Source organism: Drosophila navojoa, chromosome 5, assembly GCF_054131105.1.
Source record: "Drosophila navojoa isolate 15081-1374.11 chromosome 5, UAZ_NAV_1.0, whole genome shotgun sequence".
In the NCBI taxonomy this organism is placed as follows: Eukaryota; Metazoa; Arthropoda; class Insecta; order Diptera; family Drosophilidae; genus Drosophila; species Drosophila navojoa.
The window spans coordinates 16840333-16856498 of NC_142893.1; the positions used below are offsets into that span (position 1 = coordinate 16840333).

General features: G+C 36.1%; 1 protein-coding gene across 1 annotated transcript in view; it reads left to right on the top strand.

Moving 5' to 3' along the window:
• The first annotated feature begins 2873 nt into the window (after window positions 1-2873).
• The window catches only part of ttv (exostosin glycosyltransferase 1 ttv), an 85748-nt gene continuing 72455 nt past the window's right edge, over window positions 2874-16166 (top strand). Inside the window, exon 1 of the mRNA XM_089261460.1 lies at window positions 2874-4739. Within this exon, the coding sequence (XP_089117586.1) occupies window positions 3940-4739 (800 nt within the window). The 5' untranslated portion in view covers window positions 2874-3939. The remainder of the gene's footprint in view (window positions 4740-16166) is intronic.

Below are 16166 nucleotides of genomic sequence, written 5' to 3' on the forward strand. Positions count from 1 at the left end.
TAGCAAGCGGCGAGCAAATGCACAAGAACTAGCACCACAAACTAGCTGGCAGCTGGAACTAAATGTTGGACTAGTTTATACTCTGTGTGCATAGCTAAATGACACTTCGACATGGTTATAGTCGTTGCAGCTTATAAATTTATATACATTTTATTTTATTTAAATATATATTATGCACATTAAAAATAGTTTGACTTCAATATTATACATTAACATAAAAAATAAATAATAAAAAATAAATTAGAATAATTTCTTTTTTATTTTTAAATTAGAATAATTTCTTTTTTATGTCCAGATTAAATTAACATATATATTTTATATATATATCAATATTTTAATTTTATTGTGACATAAATTTAAATATAATATGTACATTAAAAATAGTTTGACTTCAATCTTACATATTTAGATAACAAAAATAAGAATAATTAAATAAAATAGAATAATTTCTTATTTATGTCCAATTAAATTATACATATGAATATCTTTTATATATATATAAATATTTGAATTTATTTGTGACATAAATACAAAACATATTATTATTTAAAAATTGTAATTTAGTTTTTATAGTATAGTTAAATTGAAATTTTAGTATAATTTATTTATTAATAATACTTTTAACTTAATTTATTTTTAGTTTAAATTAAAAAAATAAAATAAAAAAAAATATATATATATTTTTAATAGGTAAATAATTTTAATAAGTACATATATAAAAAATCTGTATTTATAGCTTTTCAGTTTAATTTAATTTTGCATATAGATATGAAATAAACAAATACAACAACGAAATGATTTAAGTTTAATAATCTAATATAATGATACTGCACGAATAATCTTTAATTTCTAAACATTTAGCTATATACATACATATATATTATTGTATTTAACTTAAGTCTGTATTAACTTAAATTTAATCACATAATATTTTAAAAATTAAGGTCTTAGCTGTAGTTAAATTTGTACATTTAAGATAATACATAACCGCTCACAACTCTCGTCATACCTTTGTTGGACAACCCATTTCCCTTTTCTATTCGCAGGGTATTAAAAAATGCAAAAGGGAAATAGGCGAATAGCAGCAGGCGACGTGGTCGCTGACGACCAGGAAGTCTGACACTTAATTAGAGCTGCCGGAAACGGAAACGAAGTGCATGACCATGGCACAAGGGGCAGCTTGTCATATGCAATTCCTGGTGGAGATGGGGAAAAAACTGTGGAGAAGCTAGAAGCCAAAAAAGTGCTAATAAAAAAGCGTTTTGAGCAATGAAAGAAAGCTTTTTATTTAGATTTTTATATATAACTAAAAAAATATTCCAATTTAATTGCCTTTGTTTGTGCAACAAAGTTAAGTCAATAATAATTATTTATTAATATTTTGGTAACTATTATTATTATATTATTTCATTCATTTTTATGTATGTATATATTTTATATATCTATATTTTTTATATATATGTATGTATGTACATAGATTTAATATTTTTTGTCTTTTCATTTGTCTTTATTTATGAGAAATAAAATCAAAGTTGAAATTGCTTTGCACATCTCTAGGAGCATCTGCTTCACACATACACACACACACACACCCACATATGCTCACTCTGCCTCTCTCTCCCTCTCCTTCCCTCTGCCTTTATATATGTATACGTGAAGAAATGTAAGTGCAGAGCAGAGTCTCTATGCAGGCTGTGACAACAAAATTAAATTCTACACACAAAAGTTGAGTGCGGCTGCAATTTGTTTTGAGTTGGCGGCCGTCTAGCTCTGAGTTCTTTATATGATGACGGGCAGGATGCTGGGAGTGCTTGTGTTTGTGCTTGTGCAGCAGGATCTATTTTTTATTAGTATGGCGCTGATTTGATTTGCATGCAAGTCAACCCGAACAGGCAACTTATAAAACCATAAAGGCTGAAGCAGAGGTAACAGCAGGAGTAGCAGCAGGAGCCGATGCAGGAGCAGGAGTGGGGGGGCGGTGGCAGAGGCACATTCAGTGGCAGCAGTTGCAGATACTGTGGCTCTGAACAGCTGCCCGGCATATTTTGTTGGGGGCTGTTGCCTATGTGGGGCACATCATAATTGCGGCTGTGGCTGGCTGCTGGGTAGGCGGATGGGGCGGGGTCGTGGACGGCATTCCTGTGCATAATTGAAATTCCAGCCTAAACGCGTTTGTAACGGGAAATTGCGCGGCCAAAAAGGACGAACGGCGCTGGAGCCGGACCCGGAGACGGAGCCGGATGCGGATGCGCCAGGCCATGACCAAAAAAATTATTTTTGTTTTTGGCAATTTCAGCTGTGAGCAACGGACTGCGGGCAGCTCCTGTTTATATGTATTTGTATTTGTTTGCACTTTGGCGGCTTCAACGTGTTGGGCTAATTATGTTTTGTGTTAATAAATAAAATTACATATTTTTATATTCTGAGCAAATAACAATCATTTGCTCCAGGGTGCAATTAAATATTTACATACTGTATGTATGCATGTATGGGTGTTCATTCAGTATTTGTAAATGTAATCAATTTGACCAAACAATAAATAAAATGCAACTGAATTTGGTGTCGTTGTAGTTGTATAATTACATTTGACAAACTCCCCTCGCTTGAGGGCAAACGTTTACGCCTGCCCACACCTACACATGTTCACCCAAATACACTCGCTCTCACACTTCCCCTCACAGTCACACGCACGTTAAAAACAATAAAAAAGCGTGAGTTGTTGAATCTGCTGAACAGCTGATCGGTTGTATGTGTTTGGCGTTGCCACCTATTGGCGCGCACAGTGTTGCGTGTGCTCTGCGCATGCCTTCGCTTTCCAGGAGTTAAAATAATGCATTTCCAAGCAAGGCTCATTGACCAAAGACACTAGCAAGTCACTGGCAGTACACGCCGAGCCTTCAAAACGTATCCAAGAGGAGCGCGCATCAAAAGTGCGGCTAAAATTAGTAGAAATTGTCTGAAAGTGCAATATAGCGTGATAAAAACTTAGCTACAATTCGAGAATAATGGCATAATATAATATCATTAATTTATAAGTCAAATATTAATAATAATAAACAAATGATAATATCAATAATATTTATTTTAATAGTTTTATACATTTTGTTTAAATGCTAACGTCTGTCTGGCTCTGGCAGCGCTTGGCAACTCTGGCAATGTTTTGACAGTTGGTTAACGCTCTCACGCGCTCTCTCTCTCAGTCAGTGGCTCTCCGCTGCTGAAAATGTTTCGTGTTGAGTTTGTGTCGCGTTCGCATTGTTTATAAAACAAATTAATTATATTTATTATTAGTTTAAGTGGAAAAGTGGTGTGAATTGTGCAATGCAGTCGCACTCGCTACGTAAATGTGTGCGAGCATAAGAAATGTTTGCCTCCAAGTCGCTGTCGTGCTCGTTGCTGCCGCTGCCGCTGTTGACGCCGAGAACTCGTCGCACCAGCAAATGAAAAATATACAGCAAGCAAAATGCACAAATATAATATAGAAATGAAAACAAAATAACCAAAAAAAGTTGCGTCAAACGTTCAATATATATTTGAGTGTTTAGTACATGCAAGTGAAATGTGTATGGAAAAGTTGCGCGCAAAGACGTCGCAGCCAACAACAACAAAAACAACAACACCATCATTACTAGTGAGCGGGAGAGAGCGAGAGAGAGGAACTGCTGCTGCTGCTGCTGCTTCTGCGGCGACAGCAACAAACCCAACAACAATAACAAATAAGAAGCAGCACAAAATGCGCTTAGACTAAATTAGAAACGAAAACGAAGTAGCAGCACTTACTCCCACTCCTCCTGCACCCCAACCCACCTGCAAAGCAACCAATTTAGCAACTTCAGCTTCTAGCGGATAGTTCCGTAGACCCCTGGGCGACCCAGCAACACCCAGCAGTTAACACAGCATCCAGCCAGTCAGCCAACCAGCTGGACCTCCTCCATCAGCATGCAGGCTAAAAAGCGTTATATACTGGTCTTTGTCTCGTGTGCATTTCTGGCCTATTGCTATTTTGGCGGCTATCGGCTGAAAGTGGCGCCACATCGTCCGCGTCGCGCCCAACATGAATCGGCCAAAGATGGGGGCGTCCAACCGTACGCACAGTTGCCCAGCTTCATGGGCTACGAGCAGCGTCAGCCGCTGACCAACGAATCGACGGTCGCTGTGGCGACAGCTGCTGCGCCTGGCAAGCGGAAGCCACCGGTGGCTGCTTGTCGGATGGAGACATGCTTCGATTTCACCAAATGCTACGATCAGTTTCTGGTCTATGTTTACCCGCCGGAGCCGTTGAATTCACTGGGCGCTGCACCGCCCAGTTCGCCCAATTATCAGAAGATTCTCACTGCCATACAGGAGTCGCGCTATCATACCAGCGATCCCGCCGCCGCCTGCCTCTTTGTGCTGGGCATCGATACGCTGGACCGCGACTCGCTCTCTGAGGATTATGTGCGTAATGTGCCATCGCGTCTGGCCCGGCTGCCCCATTGGAATAATGGACGCAATCATATCATATTCAATCTCTATTCGGGCACCTGGCCGGATTATGCCGAGCATTCGCTGGGCTTCGATGCCGGCGAAGCCATCCTGGCCAAGGCCAGCATGAGTGTACTCCAAATGCGTCACGGTTTCGATGTCAGCATACCGCTCTTCCACAAACAGTTCCCGCTGCGCGCCGGCGCCACCGGCTCCGTGCAGTCCAACAATTTTCCTGCCAACAAAAAGTATTTGCTGGCCTTCAAAGGCAAACGGTAAGAGAAGCAAGAAATAAAGTTACTACTAACTGAGCATGTAATAAAATAATGTTGAACAATGGAAAACTACCTGGAAATTGAAAAAATCATAATTAAAATGGCATTACCTGCATTTTGAAGCGTGTAGAAGCGTATTGTAGTGAAGAACCTCTAGAATATGGAAGTGAATTATTCAAATTTGCCATGGAACAATTGAAGCTTGAAAGTGCAAATTAAAATAACAAATTAAATTTATTATTCATACAATGAATTGAATAAAAAATGTTTTATTCGTATTATTCTTATCTGACTTATTTTGAAGGTAGCTTCTATTGTAGTTCTCCAATTTTCTATTCAGCTGAAATTAATTTGTTTAATTTTAATAAATTGAAATGATATATAGTATATGGGAATTCCTAACAATGTTACTTGACTCATCAGGAAAGTAAAAAGATCTTTCACTTTCCTTAAACTTTTCCAGCGAATATTTCAAGCTATCATAAAGCACAATTATAATTATTTTCTTAATTAAATTCAAATGGATATCGAATGGAATAAATTTGTTAGAGAGGAATTGGACTTTCTATATATTTTTATGTTCCTACTAATAATTAAAATAAATTATGGAAATTTGGTCGTGGAATGCTTGAAACTTGAAATCAATTATTGAAATGACAAACAAAAGTTGACTATTTACTCAAATATAACAAATTAGCATAGTTAGCTGAACTGCATTGAAGGTAACTTATATTATCTTCGAGCTAAATAGAATAAGTAAATAGTATAAACTAGATTTCATAGACTGGCATAGTAAGTTAAACATTTCGAGTCTTTAGCTGAAATCCACAACTAAATTCCAGACATTTAGTAATGTTCTCAGATATTTAAAAGTTCTCAAACAATAAGCACTAAAAATACCTCTCAGCATATCCTGTATAATGGGTATCTTCTAGTCGTGTACGTTTTAGATGTGCTGCACATGGTATATACTACAATGGGTTGGCAATGCATATGCAACGAAATGTTGCTGTTCTCCAATGCAACTTGCAACTTGAAAAATTCATCAATGGATGTTGGATTCTGTTTTTTTTTTCAATCCTTTGCTTGCGACCCTAAAAACTTCATTTCATTCCAATTTGTTTGTTGATTTTGCGTTGTCCTTGTTGTGGGCTGCGCAGTGAGGCGGCAAATTGCAGGTTGCAGCGATCGATTGCAATGCCAGAGAGAGAAAGCGAGAGCGAGAGCGAGAGCGTGCTTGGCCGTGTTGGCTGGCCGGCCATTGCCAATTTTTGATGCCATTCAAATTGAAAAATTGTCTAGCAACGCGTTCCATTCATCATGTACCCACTCTCATGCTCTGGCTGTGGTTCTAGCTCTGGCGCTGACTCTTGGCTCTGACTCTGGTATCATACTTGTGTGAGTTCGTGCTCGTCTTTCAGCTTGTGTCCAGCTTTTGTTGCGCTTTTGTTTGTCTTCGCTTTATTGTTGTTTACTCGCTTGTAGCGCCCACTTTTGCCACAGGCGCTTCTTTTGACATGTAACTCGATTCAATAACAGTGCCCCAGGCCAAAAGACCAGCCAGAGCCAGAGTCAGAGTCGACACGGCGACGGACAGCGGGGGCAAGGTGAGTGAGCTTCGTGCACTGAGAGAAAAATGGGCAGAAGAAGGAGCCAATATTTAATCACAGTGTGGAGTTAATTGGAGTTTTCCTTTTTCTTGCTTGATAATAATTAAGAAACGTTTTCTTTTGCATATATTAAGAACTTATAATCATTATAAATAGGAGGTATAGAGTGAGAGGTAGAGAGAGTGAAGGAATGAGTGAGAAAAAAATGGGTCAGTTAATGAGAAATGAACTGATAAAGAGGAAAAGAGAGCGGAAGAGTTGAAGAGATGAAGATAAAGAGAGAGAGAGAGAGGAAAAAAGAAGAATAAGAAGTAGAAGAAGAAGAAGGAATGAGCCAGCGAATAAACAAATGAGTAAGAGAGTCGAAAAACGGGAGAGGTACATAAAAGAGGGAGAGAGACAGATGTGTAAATATTAATATACTTTTTTAAGAAGAGGAAAAGACTGATAAAAAACAAATCGAAAGAGCACAATATTATATTGTATATATATATGTATATATTATTGCTCAATAACATTTCTCTTCAACTCCAACTCAATGAGCAGGAAATGTTTAACTCCTCTTTGAGCAGTGTATGGCCTCTGGCTTGTTGTTTGTCGCTTTCTGTTGTTGCCGCCGTCATGTGTGGGAGTCACCACCTGTGCCTGACGACAACAAGCCGCCCCGGTCAGCAGTGAGTGGGCCCCGTTGTCGTTGTCGTTGTCGTTGTCCTAGGACCGCATACATGAGCTCATTGTGCTCTAATTTAAAATTGATTTTTGCCCTCGCACATCTAGAACTTCAATTGGGAAAGTTGTAAAATGTATTTTCCTGCTAGTTGTCGTTATTGTTGTTGTTGTGCCTGACCATTCTTAAGGGACCTGACTAATTGAAGTGGCACAAGGCGCTAGACACTAGGCACCTCGCACAGGAGACGGGGCAGAGGGCGCATCGAGTGGTGGCAATTAATAAATTTATTTATTTTCAAAAGCGAGACAATGGAAATACGACGTTGTCATCGACATCGCTCTGGCTGGCTTATGCATTAATTCAGAGCGTTTAAAATGAAGCCATCCGCATGCTAAGTGTGTATACGTGAGTGTGTATACGTGAGTGTGTGTGTGGGTTGAGTTGGGTGGCAGCCCAGGCGACATTCGCCATAAGATTAACACAAACAGCCAACAACAAAAAGAAGAAGAAGAAGGCAAACAGCAGCTGGAATTCGTTTGAGGGCACACCAAAGTGATGTTAAAGTTGTTAATAACACTCTTACACACACACACACGCGTACAAGCACAAGTTACACTCACACACACACACTCACGTAGAACATGAAGTCAGCTGGACATGTGGACAATTAAAAGCGAAAGCAACAATTGCATGCGCTGAGTGGAGCTGCTATACGAAAATGTGAAGCAAGGCAGTAATTAACATGACAAAGAGCACGACTAAGAGATATTCAATAGGAGTGGCCAAATGGTTCATATAGAAAATGGCATGACCAAGAGATACCCAGCAATTTTTTTAAGGAGCTCAGAAAATGAAGAAATTCGATGAAGTAAAAATGTATAAAATATTTATTTAATATTGTTTTTAATATTAATAATAATAATAATTTAATAATAATAATAATTATAATAATTCAGTAATAATAATAATAATTTAATAATAATAATAATTTAATAATAATAATAATTTAATAATAATAATAATTTAATAATAATAATAATAATAATTTAATAATAATAATAATTTAATAATAATAATAATTTAATAATTAGCACCACCAATAAGGTACTATAATATAGAATTTAGACAAATTTATAATTTATATTGGGAAACTTAGGTATAAATAAGAAAATTTGTACGAAAATTTCAAAGTAGTGCAAAGAATGATCATTTATAATTAAGATAATTGTTTACTTTATGAAGGAACTAAAAACAAAACTTCGCTAAAAGTTGCAAGGAATTTGCATTTAAATCAAAAAAATTGAAAATTTGCACAATCTTTTAGCTAAGAGAAATAATAAAAACATTTATGCATAAAATAGAGATTTAATTGGATAAAATTCCAAACACTTTACTAATACATTTTCAAATTCTGCCTTATTTAGGCTATGTCTCACGGCACGAAATTAAATGATAAATATATCAGTGCTATTATATATATTGTCAATTATTTTACATAATTTGACATGTTAACTAAAGGTCATAAGCATTTCTCATCCCAAACTAATCTTGGCATTAGTCCTAAAAAGAATTATTTATAGTAATACAAATGTGAGTGCATAAACACAATAAAAGCATTAACACACACAGCGCACGCACACACACATACATAGATGTGTGTTTGTGTGCGTGCGTGCCCTTTGCGACTTTGTTGCTCTGTGTAACGATGAAAAGTTTTTGCTTTTCCGTTTAATTGCTCGCCCTTGCTGCTATACACTTGCTCTGCCTCCCCTACTCCCCTCTCTGTCTCTCTCTTACTTTTTTGCTACTCTCTTTCTCTCCCTTTCTCTCTCTCACGTCTTTTTATGGCAACTTGCTGAGAGTTAATCTGCGGTTGTGAAGCTGCATTTGGCACTTGACAGCCCTGCACGGCCGGCCCCTCAATTTGATGATCCCCAGAGCTTACGCTGCTGATAATCAAGCTGAAAATGACTCGACTATCAGAGCTATCAGCTCGTGTATGTATGTGTCGACGTTTCATTAGCGCAAATGGCAGCTTGTTAAGGGAACTCATAGACAGCGCTGTTTAGTGATAACACATGTGGCCAATGTAAATAAGAGTTTCAATGACCAAAACAGTGCATGTTGCTTTTGCTCACATTTACTATCAATTTTTGTCTGCTTTTTTCAAGTCATAAATGTGTCAAAAGTTTTGTTTTCATTCGTTTTCTAGCTCTGTGGCGCCTTGTTGAAAATTGTGATAAATTGCTCTTGATTTTATTGCTTTATGTTTAGAAAATAATATATTTTTTTTATATTTTCTGATAGTTGACAAATAATAAAAACAAAAAAAATCTAATATCTCATATTTAAAGTCTTATAATTAAATTACAAAATTATAATTTAAATATAAACTAATAAAAAAAAAATAAATAAATTTATATTATTCTTAAATTTTTCCCACATTGGAGTTTAAATTCTGCTCCATTCACTAATAAATAAAATAAAAAAATTTATTAATAATAACTCACATTATTATTTAAATTCCACTTATATAAATTTAAATTCTACTTATAAATTCCACCATAAATAAATTAAATTAAAGAATGCATTGTTAGTTAAATTCTACTTCCGCAACTACTAAATAATATTAAATAATTCTTGATTTCTCATATTATTATTTACAATTCATTTGATTGACTAATAAAAATAATTAATTTTTTTAATATTTTCTCATATTGTTATATAAATTCCACTTAATAAACAAATAAATAAATAATTAAATTCTTTTAGAATTGTCTCTTTGTTTAAGCAGTCTCTTCTCTATAGCAATTCACTAAAAACTAGCTTTAAATTCTATTATGAATTTTTCGCTAACAATATTCATTTATGTGTATTGTTATTTCAACAAACCTGTTTGTTCACTATTTCTTATCTAAATTCCTGCTCTGTGCTTAAATTTGTGACTTATTTGTTGAGTTATTGACTTAAATGAAAATCAATTGGAGCTACATTTTTATTTCAGCTCACCCTACATATATTTGATTTCACTTTTATCCCTGGCGCAAACTAAACCTTTTCTACCTTCAACCCAAGCTGCGGGCACGCGACTTCCAATTGGATGCTTGCCACAGCTTGTCGCATGCTGTCCCAAAGCTTCCATCCTGTCACGTTCCCAGTTTCTTATTAACTTTTTTCTTCTTTTTTGTATCTCAGTTCATGATGTGTGAATATATATGCATGCATGTATGTATCTATATATATGTATATATAAGTTATAGAAACATATTGCAGCATCTATTTTCCACATTTGCCAACCTTTTTGTCGCCATTTCGGCCATTTGCAAAGGACCCAACACGAAACAACTTGGAATCTAGTTTTTTATGTTGCTTATGTTATTATGTAACTTTTTTTTTTGTAAACCCGTGTTTAATATGTTTATTATATTTTGCAATGATCACATATTATTTATTTTTAATAGAAAAATATATACATATTATAAATTATAAATTATTCATTTATTTATTTTTTATACATTTATATTATTTATATATTTATATTAAAAAAAATTAACTGTCATATGTGTACATAATTTTTTAAAATAATTGGGTAAAATTAAATTATTTCTTTTTTTTAAGAAAAAATATATGTTTATATAACAAATAAAAAATTAATTAAAATATATTTATTTTTTGTTAAATAAATTTGTTATAGCCGCGCAGGAAAATAACTGAATATTGAAAAATTTTTACTGATATAATAAAATAATATTTATAAATTGTATATGAAATAAAATATATTTATATTTATAAAATATAAATATTAAATTTATATTTATTCTTATAATACTTTGAATAATATAACAAATAAAAAAATTAATTAAAATATATATATCTTTAGTTAAATAAATTGGTTATATAAAATAATATATATAATAATGGTTTTATAAAATTATATATATTGATATTTATAAAATATTCATATGAAATATGAAATTTATATTTATTCTTATAATACTTTAAATAATACCAATACACTCGTACTCATATAATACAATTTCAAATTACACAAATTCCGCTCGCTTTCTCGTAGCCAATAGTACAATTTTCATCAGCGATATTATTGGCGCAGCTTTCGTTAAAATTCTCGCTGCTCATTAAAAGCAACTTCGCTAAAATAGAAATTCATTACCTTTTGCCCACAACAAAAGCCAGCCAAGATGGGCAAATCCCACCCAGTCTCTGCTGCTGGTTGAATGGGCGAGCATTTGGAATTCGTTGAGCGATTTGATGGACTGGAGGCAGAGGCGAAAAATGTTTTCCAGCGGTCGCAAAATTTCTACAATATACCCGAATATTTGCTGGCTGTGAGTTGAATATTGCTTTTGGGCTTTCTGTTTCGTGTTTCGTATGCGGCTCATGCAGTCAGCGCAGGCGGAGGAGGAGGAGGAGGAGCAGCAGAGGGCTGGCGCTGGTAATGTTGGGCATTGGTTGAATGGACCATTGGGTGGCTCAGGGATTCGAGCCGAATTCAATGCCAATTGCATTGGGTAGTGCACATTTTTGCGCTCTTTCAAATTGCTCAAATCAATTCGGTGCGGTTGCATTTCGTTGTTGCTTCCAAAATCAGCTTTGGCTCTCGACACCCTTCACCCCGCAGCCCCGAAACTCAACTGCCACCATGCCACGCCCCCATTGTTCATCTCCCATTCCGGCCATTGACTTAATTTATTTTCGAAAATCTGTTTTAAGGGCAGCCGTTGGCAGTTTCTTTTCGTTGGAGGAGACGAGCAATAAATGCATTGAAAAGGTTAAAAGCGCGAAGGCACTGTAATTGCATTTAACAAAAGTTTGAAGCTTCACAATTCTTCTATTTGTATGAAAATTATTAATAATGATTATTAATTGCTGCACAATATGAATATTAATTGTTATCACGAAGGAAACTTTGAAATTAAGCTCTGCGTTTCCGTTTGGAAATGGAAATTTGTCGTATATTGATTTAGCATGCATGAGTGAGTGTATTTATTTGTATACTAATGTATTTAAATATTTATGTATTGTGAAAAGTTTTTGCTGCGTATTGCTTTTGGTCTCTGTCTATTTCTCATTTAATCATAGCAAAGTTTTCTTACCTTTGTGCATATATATATATGTATGTTTGTTCAGTGACGTGCTAAATTCATGGCATTTATTGGCACTTTAAACTTTATAGCAATTTTTAAAGTATTTTTAGACAATTTTTTTTAGCAAAATAAAAATTGTCTGAATAGAATGGGATATATAATATATTATATAAAAAAATATTGTAAAAAACTTCAACGAACCTTTTTAAAAAATTAAATAACCCAAAAAAAATAAACCCCAATTTTTCTGAACATTTTTTGTTTTGTTAAAAAACGTTTAAAAATGATTTAAAAATAGGTATAAAATTTAAAGTGCTTGCTGTGCCAATAATTTAGTTTGCCACTGTATAGACTGCCGCATTTGCAGTGTCTGTAAGGCCTCGCTTGTCTGTGCTGGTTCATCTTGTGCCTTTGCTCTGGTTTGCGTGCCTCAAGTTCATGTTTGCATTCGGTTAACTCGAAGCGGTTAATCTTCGTTTTAGCTGCACAAGTTGAACTGGGTCTATGTCATATATCCAACGTACTGTATTTATTTCGCCTTTGTTATTGTTTAACTCTTAATTTCAACTTTATTTTACTTTTTTGCACGGCTCTGACTGTCACGTCTCCTTCTTTGCCCATTTAATTGAATACTCTTCTTCTTTTTCTAATGACATTCTAGTTGTAAAACGATGTCACTATACTAAACTATCGATAATATTATAGTCAATCATCGATAGTTAACAGTGCTATTCTCTGCAGTTCCTAATAAGGTATTTTTATATCTATATGTATATATGTATGTATGTGTATATGTATGTATGCATGTAACAGACAGAAGTACGCTTGGCAGACCCAATAAAGTAAAAACATTCTTGAGTAGGTCGTTAAGCCGAGTTGATCTAGCATTGTTTGCTTGTACATCTAGGTATCTACCAGTGGGCCACGCCCAACTCTCACTTCTTATACTTATTATCTTTATGCTGTATGATATGCTCTGGCACTTTGTTGTTTTACAGTCAAGAAAACACTCAAAACGGCGGCTAAGTCATTTAAAAGCAACATATTTTTGTAATTAACCTAATTGTTGGGTCTGATTTATGTAATGTGCCTACCCCCAGTTTGGGCTAATTACTCGAATCGACGCACTCGAAAATAAATATATGTATACATAAATCACTAAGCCGGACTAAGCCACACTTGCCTCGAGTTAGGTCTCTTTCAGTCAATAAAATGACTCTAATTGTTTTAAATTTCCAACACTTCTCGATCTATAGATAGGTAAATCAACCCCTGAAGTTCGTTTTATTGTCCCAAGAGTGCAAAGCTAAGGCCATAAATCTGACGCCCCGTTGCTGCTGGCCAATTATGTGCCATCATTATATTAGCCTGCCTTGAACTGTCATCAATCGCTTTTCGGTCTAATAAACTTTTCGATATTCTTTAGCCATTTGTTTGGCAAAATGTTGATAAAGCTAATTTGACGCCACGTTGACTTGGAAACGTATAGAAGAACATAAAAGATTATTTATGCTGCTCAAGTTGATTTTATGTCGGGCCATACACTGGCATGCCAGTTCACACAGACTGTCACTTAAGACGCCAAATCTGCATAAGAATACGCACAGCTTAAAGAAAAAATAAAAAAAAAAAAAAACTGAGAGAAGAAAAATGCGAGCTAATGTCATTTAGAGAATGGCCCCGACGACAGCAGCTGAAATTTGAGACAATTTAGCAAGAGTTTGAAACTGCTGGCGAGCGTTCGCCCGTCCGTCCAGCTCGCTGCCTGCTTCAATGTCCATCAAATGGGACGACGCCTTATCGTTAGATAAACCCACATTCAAGTCACCGATAAGTCGTCGGGCGCGTAATGAGTTTTTTTTTTCTCTTTTATTTTCGCTTTGCGTGTGGTAGTTGGCAATATTTCACACGCTTTGAGCAAAATGAGGGCAGGAGTGCGAGTGCTAGAAGCCCTGCATGAAGCGGCTTTAAATTGTGGCTCAGTGGTTCTAGTGGTTTCAGCGGCGGCACGTGCCGCCAATAAGGAAATAAATCGCAATAAACTGTTTGAGCCGCTTACACGTCATAAGTAAAAGTGCCAACGCGGCTGTTGTTGTTGCTATCCCACTCTCCCACCCTCTCGCTCTCACTGGCTCTCCCCTCGGGTTTGGCAAGTTGCCCCCGATTCATTGCCTGGTGCAGATAAGGTTACGGCCTGCCACTTCTCTGGTTATTGGCATCAAAACACTCAATGCCCCGCACATAATCAATTTCAGGCATTTTGGCATCGAGCATATCTTAAAGCCTAAACCAGTTCGCCATTCTGCCTGCTTTAATATTCCCCATTGTTATTATTGTTTTTTTTATTCCGATTTTTTGTGTGTGTGTTGTTGCTGCGCATTACGAAAATGTTGGAAATATGTTTGGCAACTTTTTTATTGCCTCGAAAAAGTTGCATGCTTAAAATTTTAAGCTTATATTAAAACTTTTTTTATGCTGCTCTTCCTCTTTAGCGAAGCTTATGTTGGGAGAGCATTCATATGGTTTAATATAGTTATAATCGTTTAATATATGTATTTCTTAAGCAGGTTTGCGGTATCAAAGTAGAAGCTCTGAATAAACACGAAACTATTTCATAATAAACTTTAAGCATTACTTACCAAAAATAAATTTGCCTTTTCGCAAAAACCAAGAACCTTTTGCTTGGTTTCTGTTGGTTTGCTACCGCATTCCATTCGTCCCACATTCACAAAAAAAAAAAAACTTTCGGGCTCTCCCAGGCTAATTAACATTCCTTCACATATAGAGGCACACAAAAAGTTGATCCACCCGACTACATAGTTTCACCACCAACAAGTTCTTAGAATGTAACGGCAAACAAATTATAATTCAATTGCGCTTAATTGAGTGGTGCGGCCAGTGGACGGAGTGGCCAGCAAAACCACCAGGCCACAACCATCTAGAAATAATTCGCATTTTATTTTGTGATTATGTTACCACATAATGCTCGGCCCTCAGCTCAGCTCCACCACCCCCACCGCTCCGATTGGACCACTCACTCAGTCAGCCTTGCTGGTGGCGAAAAAAATGAAGCGTTGTAATAAAATAAAATTAATTTAATTGTAATTTAATTTTATGTTTTCTGTGTGTAGGTTGGCTGTGGGTGTGGGTGTGTGTGTGGGGGTGGGGTAGGTGTGTTCAGGGTTGTTGCTTGACGTTTTGCTCACATATGCTTGGCCTAAATATGAGCCGAGGCTGGCCCAAGTGCCTAGCCAAAAAAATCCCCACAGAGATTTCAGCTGCTGCTTGCATTTGTTGTTGTAATGCTGGAGTATAAAAATATTTTTTTTAATTATGCCTCTATATGTGAGTGTGCATATATGTATATGTGGGTGTGTGTCTTCCACCTGCTGCTGCTGCCCATTTTCATATTTCAGCTGTGCTTGTGGTCTGTGTCCGTGCTAAATGCGCATATGGCGCGAAATGAATTTTCGTGCAGTAAAAGTACAACAACAATAATAATAATAATATGTCATGTGTGCACTTTTGAACCTACTCTCGCTGGCAGTTGTTCCTCCAGCTGCTGCTCTGCATTAATTTTTCGTATTTATTTTGAATTGCGGCTGATTCAAGTAGCCGGCGAGAGAGTTAAAATATTTATATAAATTAAAGTAGATTTCGTGTAGCTTTAATTAACATATTTTCCACATTTTCACAAACACACACACACACAGCTTAAAGCTGTAGCGCAAATACCGTTGCCTACTTTCCAGAGGGCTTTTTAAATTTATGCGCCCGGAAAGCCCATGAACATAAACTATAGATGCTCTTGGCGTGTTAATATAATTATGATAAAATGCGTCACCGCAACGAGTTGAGTGGCCAAAAGCCAAAATGAAAGCTAACATTTCCTCTCGTTGTCCACGTCCCTCGCCCCCCCAGTCTTTGTTGCGCCTGTTGTTGGCCAATTTGTTGCCAGAAACACGCAGCAACACTTGAGTACACGCGTAGAAAACAATAAATTTATAAACGCTTTGCCTCTGAGTTGCCAACAATAATGGCG